A 7,431-nucleotide genomic window follows, 5' to 3' on the forward strand; every position below is an offset into this window, starting at 1 on the left:
TTTACGTAATGTTACCACTAGATGGTGTCAAGGCATCAATGATGTATTTCATATGTAACCAACAGGATCTCTTCTATTCCCTCCACACGATACAAGCAAAATGTAACTTTGGAAACTTCGATGTATTAGTTTCATATCCAAACTGGTACTAAATCTGAGAACATTGCTCCATACTCTGTATTTAATGCAACAAGGTGTGTATGCGAAGAACAAGTTTCATGAAACAACAATTTCTGATAAAAGTGAAATCAGAGGCAACAAAGAGTGTAAATTTGAATCTTTTATTAAGTCAAAAGATATATCAGTATTTTTTGTCTTTAACGCCTACTGGTTTATTCTTATGAAGTCAGAGAAGCTCCTAAGCTTACCATGCAAAGCCATTCAACTTTAGCTGCGAGACCTTTCATTTCTTAGGGCAGTGACCAATCGTATCATCTTTGAAGCAGTGGTAAATAAACTTAGTGCTTTGTATGCTGTTAAAAGCTTCCTTCATGTCCTTTGGAGACTAGCAGCACTCTTTTAAAGCACCAAGCTTTTAGCCTCAGCAAATCATGAATGTTCCCTTAACTGCTACTTCATAGCTAGATGAGTGGAGATGTGTGCCGGGCAGCGAGAGATCACTCTCCTCCCTAATTGGTGAGTCTAATGTACCATTAGGGTAAATAGCAAAGGGCCTGTAACATGCACAGATCTCGAGACCCAAACTTTGTCTCATTGATAGTACAAATATGAACTCTTTAAAATGTGATCCCTAAGTTTCATATTGTGTGACATAGTCCTGAGATTTACTCACCCGCTATGTTTAAAGCCATTGAGAACCCATTACATTTCAGGAATTTGTTGGTGTGCTTGGAGATCATTCCTGATTTTTATTTTAAAAAACAGGAAAAGATTTGTACGTACAGAAAAGCTCTCGCTTTGTTACAACACTGCTGCTGCAAAATGCACCTACTTGCACCTCCCTTCATCATCTGACATGTCACCAATGTGATAAAGCACTGCGCTGCTTATGGCTTTATTAGCAAAGTCAAATACTGGCTGAATATGACTGGAGGCTACATACTCACTGCCCATTAGGATGTCTCATATGCAATTATGCAGTTATTTCAAAAGTGTCCCCTTTTTCCCATGCAGAGTTTGTTCAGATATATTCTCCGTTTAGCCATATTCATCACCAGATGACGGTAAAATACATCCTCTTTCAATAAAAAAACAAAAAAAACAAAACAACCCCCCCCCCCAAAAAAAACCCAACTGAACTCCACCTGGCTTAAAAAATAAACACACATATTCAGACTTGAATGTTAAAACAACTAACAAGATCACAGTGACAGACATAATGCAAAATGAACATCATTAGATTATACAAGGATACAGTCATTACACTGATAGAACATAGCAGTACACAACTAATCAATACTGAACACACAAAGTGAGTCTCACTACGTATATATACTGTATATATAGTTATTAATATATATAGGAAGGCAGGTTTGCTTTGAAGAGAACAAAGACACTCTTTCTTTCTATTTTAGGTCCCTTGCAATAGCACTAATTTATACAGAATTGCAACCTGTATTTTAAATGACAACACAGAGGAGTAGACCACCCATTACCCACAGCAGATTTAACTGGACTGACATCGGGTTCATGCAGGGAAAACACAACCATTTCCCAGTGATCTGGTAATTTAGCGTGCTCAATAGCGGTAATATCTGTGTATTGTTTCCATTTTTAGCTTCTCAGCTTTTGTCTGGGGCTCAAAAAAGTGAGTAGTCTGAGTGGGGAACAGGTTAAAAGCTCAAAACGGGATTCTGTGAAATGTGAGCATCCTGGCCAAATGGAACCAGTCTGCGGTAATGCTAAATGCGGCTCTATTTAAGTAGGATTTTTGTTTTTTTTGGTCCTCTTCGTTTCTCCACCTGGTATTCCAATGTGTGAGAGAGTGGAATGATTCACACACACACCACCTCTCAGATAAATGTGACTTCCTTTTCTCGCCCACGCAGGAGACGTTTAGTGGTGCACACAGTGTCTGTGACTATTCCACCTATTTTGCGTACAAGCCTACTGCACCCACAAATGTGTACGTCTTTGTGTGTTTAGCTGCAAGATATATTAATAACTATCATTTCTAATAGAAGGTATTCTTTGAAGCTGAATTCAAAAGCGTAATGAATTATCATATCTTACAGTACTTTTCACCCGTGTGACTAAGTTGGGAGTGTAAATGTGTAAAGAAAGGTGCAGGCGTTTCCCTCATTAACAAGCTGCAGACTACCTAAAGGGCGTTGCATTCATTGCCTAGTTGAACGATTGCTTTTGAACTAAGTAAGGGCAGCTTCAATGACAGCGGTACACAAACAAAGCAAACACATCTGGGCTGAATTGTGGCTGTCGGTATACAGAGAGCCAGGGAGAATGGTTTTGTGTTGCTGTGACTCATGATAACACACCAATCCCCTTCAGCTCAAAGAGACAAAGACACAGAAAGAAGAGGGACGCTACATCCCATCAAAGGAAGCAATTAGCATTTACTCCAGGCTGGCCTTGTCGTATTATGTCACGAACACCGCGCACGTTAATGAAATCTTTCTTGTTTTTGCTAAGAGACAGTCTCCTGTTTAAAAGTTGTTAATGAAATATGCGCCGCACACCAGGTGTCTTGCACATGAAATTACTTTTACAGTTAATTCAGTAATATGTGTTGGCAAAGGGATCTTTTCAAAAGATCCCGGGTCCCCTGTGTTAACTGAAAATTTCCTGTCAGCAGCCACAAGCACTAAAATGACCCTTTTCTTGTCAAATTATGCACAGCCTCATGTTACGCATAAGCTTAATTTTCTGGTGGAGTCAGGAGACTTTTTTATTGTTATTTCGCCTTCAGTGTTTACCTGTTAATACAACCTAGATCCTTTTCTAACCACCATAACAAACAGCTACATTTTCTGTGATATGAGGATCTGCCCATCTGAGCAAAATGCAAGATGAAATACTTCACGACAAAGTTTAAGATGTATGGGTAGAAATTTGTGCTATTCGGGGATTTTGTGCAATGTGCAAAAATGCAATAAAATAAACTCTGCAGCAGCTTTTTTTTAAATGTTGCGGCTGACAGAAACTAATGCTGTAACTTGACCGGGAGAAGGAGTTAAACTTGACGGCAAGTGGCACCTCGGTGGACGACAAACAGAAGCCTTGTCATCCTTGTAAGGAGTGTGGCACCTTTCTGCATACAGAATTCAGACGATCTGTTGATAATCAGTCATAACAAAATACTTCCCTGCACCTAATGTGTATCTGTTGGAGGTGCTCACTGCTTTTAATTGTGTAAGACTGCAAATGTTTCTTTGGGGTTATACTGTGCAGCAACTAAGAGGCAACTTTTTTGATGAACAATTCATTTGTGAAAAATAATTAGCGTGGAGTTAGTTGGCAGTTTTTTAAACTGATTCCCTTAACATATAGCTGCTGGAGTATGATGTAGGATGAATATGACCTGTGGTGGTTTGTGCTACGTCAGTGAATGACTAAACATCTGAAAAATCTGTATCTTTCTTTATCTTACTCATCCAGTTCAGGCTGGGATCTCGGATAACATTGTTTTATGGCGTGCTGTTTTACTATAGAGGACTCAAGGTTAAGGTCAAATGTATTCATAGCCTAGTGACGTCAGTCAGTCTAAATCTCTTTCTCCTTGATAGAGGAGAGGTACATGAATCTGTGCTCTAATGTTTACTTACAATACAAGCTACTCTAATCCTTAATAATAAATATAATTATGAGCTACCCACAGATTCAGTATGTATACTATTTGTGAACTAAAATTCTTCTTACATCTAATTTCCGTCTATGCCTTTTATTTTCCCAACTTTTTCAGTTTTATTGATCACTTCCTGAGTGCTGACGTCAACGACAGGACATCTACGTTTCGCTCTCGTAAGACTCTTAGTTTTCCCTTTCCGTCTACACCGATATTCCTTCACAGTATGAATATTAAGTGCTACAGATCAAAATGCTGGAAAAGTTCTGCCTATTGTCCTTTTTGACAATGAGACAGTTTGATTTTTACTCCCTTTGAAATCCTACTTTCACTCGCCAGCGACCGCAGGTGAACATTTCTCGGCAGTTTTCTCCCACAAGGTCACAGTTCACATGAACTAAAACATGGCTCACGTTGTATCACCTACATCCAGTCATGTGGCATCCACTGTCTTTGCCAGTCTCATCTCAGACCACCATGGGAGTGTCTGAAAACACGGAGCTGATGGACTCTGCCACTGACTTCTTCCTTTTGCCCTTCATTAGAGAACCAGCCTCTGCATCCAGATCATCATCATCATCATCCTCATCCCCATTGGGGTTCAGCTTACCATTTTGTCCCTGCAAGTCCTTGGAGTCTATGAAAGCCACATGCCTGTTCAGTTCGGCCTTGAGTGCCGGGTCCTCGTGTGTCGGTGTCACACTCAGCATTGAGGAGTGGATGCTGTCCTCACCCCGAGTTTTACCCTTGTTAGGGCAGCAGAAGCAGCGACATGGCGTCAGGTAAAGATACATAAGCACCAGCACCACACTGGCCAGGCAACCTACCAAGGTGGTGTATGCTGTGTTCAGGGTCTCCCCAGCCCCCTGCATGGTGAAATTGTGAACCTTGAGCACTACGTAGATAGTCTCATTAAAGCTCTCACTCGTGGCAAAGCAAGTGTAGGTCCCAGAGTCCTCAGACCTCACTAAACGAATCTGCAGACTCCCATCTGACAGGACTTTAGCTGTCTGGTTGCTCCCAGGTGTCACCAGAACATTACCGGGCAATGTCCAGGTCTTTAACATATTTCTGTGTTTGGTGTCGCAGCTAAGAATCAGTGTTTGCTCCAGAAAAGCCTCTTCGTCTGCCTCCTTGAATGTGCTGCAGTTCATAGTATCACCACTGAGGTCAAAAACGCGTGCTTGGGTTTTTTGTGGGCCAGGTAAAACACAAGTGTAGTCGTCTTTAAAGTCCACAGCAGAATTGAGCTTTCGCATGTACCAGTGTACCAGGAGGGTGTAAAGGTCACAGTGGCACAGCAGAGGGTTACTGTGGAAGTAGAGGCCATTTTTAATCCAGGCGGGCAACACCTGGAGCTCGTCAATGGGCAAAATCTTGATCCTGTTGGTGGATACGTCCAGGAGGCTGAGTTTCTCTAGGCGGGTCTTTTCTTTGACCAGCTCCACAGGGAAGCGGGAGATTTGGTTCTGGCTAAGGTACAGCTTCTGAAGGTTAATCATGCTCACAAAGGCTGTGCGGTCAATCTGTGAAATCTTGTTATTGTACAGCAGGAGGACTTCTAGGTTGACCAAAGGCTCAAAGATGAACTCATCCAGCTGCTTTAACTCATTAGAGGACAGGTCCAAGTAGCGCAGGTGCTTCACATTTGTGAACGCCTCTGAAGACAGGAACTGGAGACCATTGTGACTGAGCAGGAGGTTATGCAGATTCGGGAGCTTGGCTGGGGTCCACTCAGATTGCAGTCGGATTATCTCATTATAGCTGACATCCAGCACAGAAGTGTAGAGAGGTAGACCAGTCGGGACGATGGTCAGATTCATTTTGGAGCAGCTGACGATGTTGGCGGCGCAGATGCACATCTTATGGCAATTTAGTGTAGAACCCGCTGCCTCTGGGAGCCAGAGGAGAGTCGCGCAGAGGGCGAGAAATAAGGCCCATCTCTGGGACTTACTCCAGTGAGGTAATGTTTCCAACAGGCTGTCACCTGTTCTGGTGGAAGGCTGCAACATGCTTGCAGTTGTTCTAAATCCCAGAGAGTTTCACTACAATCCCATTCTCAAAAGAAAAAGCACGGAAGAGCAGCTGGAGGATTCGCAGGCACATTGCTAACTGAAGGCTGAAAGAAGCAGAAAGATAACGCTTTTAGACAGAGTGTTTGTAAACACAAAAACATCCATTCACAAAGCGGAGGGAAATGATTCAAGTCATAAAAATAGGACAATGGAAAATCCTGCATTTAAAAAAAGGGGCGACCCCACCAACACAATTTCAAACACTCTCTCTCTTATTGAATGGTCTTCTAACTGGCGACCTGATTCATGTTTTATTGAAATTTTAGCTATCGTTGTTTTATCTGTTATACATTAACTGCATTATTATAATCATACCTACCTACTGCAGACCACCAGAGTAAATAACCACATATATTTCCCCCCTCCGAACCACTTTGAACCTACAATACCACATCCGCGGTAACCACTGTCTCCCAAGCTCACATCTCCCCAAGCGCACGAATAAAGACAACAAACTTTCCTCTGCAGCTTTGCACCGTGCGCGTCTTTCTTTAAAACAAGTACACAAGCACGCCGCAGACGGTTACTCACGCTAACCCATGTGCATTCACACTTTCTGGAAGACAAGAATTGACCCCCACCCCCCACCCCCCCTTCCCCATTTCCCTGGCTCACATTATTTTTCTGGCGCACATAAAAAGACACAAATGGCACTACGTTAAAAAACACAACTAAAATATATAATTGTTTACATCATCACCATTTTCTGAAATACCCTTGCCCATTTGTGGATGAGCAGTTCAGTCGTTGCATTGCACCATTCTGCTGGAAAACAAAAAGACATCACACGCCGTGAGGCGAGAGATGGGGAGGGAAACCGAGAAGGACACGTACCTTCAACCGGGATGCAGCGGCGCTTAATTTCATTAAAACGGCCCCTTGTTTGTTTACAGCGTTGCTGCATTCAGATATCCGCCGTCTGAGTCTCCGTGTCTGCCGTTGAGGACGGCAACGGATGCAGGGAGGAGGGAGAGCACTAGAGATCTCCTCGCCAAAATAATAATCCGAGTCCACGAGGCATCCAACTCTTGGTACAAAAAAAAAAAGATTATATAAAGAGAAGACAACTACACGTTCTTCTAACTAACGATCATCAACAGATAAGCGACCGCGTTCTAAAACCTATGATTTCATTCAAATGTATTGCTCGGAACACGCACGACCGCACATCCGTCTCTTGAGGATAATTGGCGCATTTTGCGTTCGGATCTCGTCGGGTCTCTGCAGCTGCCACTGAGATAATCAAGAGTGAGCAGTCTGTATCTGACAAGCTTCCTGTGGATCCTCATAGGCCTGCTGCTTTCGCCGTGCAGTGCTGGTCTGCAGAGGTTGACGTGTGTTTTTCGGCTGAGGCAGCGCGCTAAAACCCAGAAGGCGCTGTTTACAGAAATTAGCTTCACCAAAGATACCCAGGAGAGGAAACCAACCAACTGAGAAAATTAGGCCAAGTTTTGGGGGGGTTGCTTTTTTTTTATTTTTTATTTTTAAGCTGAAGTATTTTTGCAGGTTTATATCTGCGTGGTTGTGATTATGTAGTATATTTGGTAGTTTTACATCACCAAGATTACCACTAATTTCAAGATTTTGTGCACA

The 7,431-nt window shown here is 42.6% G+C and overlaps 1 protein-coding gene across 1 annotated transcript; it reads right to left on the reverse strand.

Moving 5' to 3' along the window:
• Positions 1 to 267: 267 nt before the first annotated feature.
• On the reverse strand, positions 268 to 7,227 carry amigo1 (adhesion molecule with Ig-like domain 1). The gene is made up of 2 exons (XM_005732847.1): positions 6,673 to 7,227; positions 268 to 5,882 (listed from the first exon to the last, which is right to left on the reverse strand). Exon 2 carries the CDS (start codon positions 5,773 to 5,775, stop codon positions 4,231 to 4,233), a length of 1,545 nt encoding a protein of 514 aa, XP_005732904.1. The 5' UTR covers positions 5,776 to 5,882; positions 6,673 to 7,227; the 3' UTR covers positions 268 to 4,230.
• Positions 7,228 to 7,431: the final 204 nt, after the last annotated feature.

Source organism: Pundamilia nyererei, unplaced genomic scaffold, assembly GCF_000239375.1.
Source record: "Pundamilia nyererei isolate P.nyererei 1_Seehausen unplaced genomic scaffold, PunNye1.0 scaffold00049, whole genome shotgun sequence".
NCBI lineage: Eukaryota > Metazoa > Chordata > Actinopteri > Cichliformes > Cichlidae > Pundamilia > Pundamilia nyererei.

What these genes read in the sequence shown, in the direction of transcription:
- amigo1 (XM_005732847.1), bottom strand. Translation starts at nt 5,775, where the DNA reads ATGTTGCAGCCTTCCACCAGAACAGGTGACAGCCTGTTGGAAACATTA.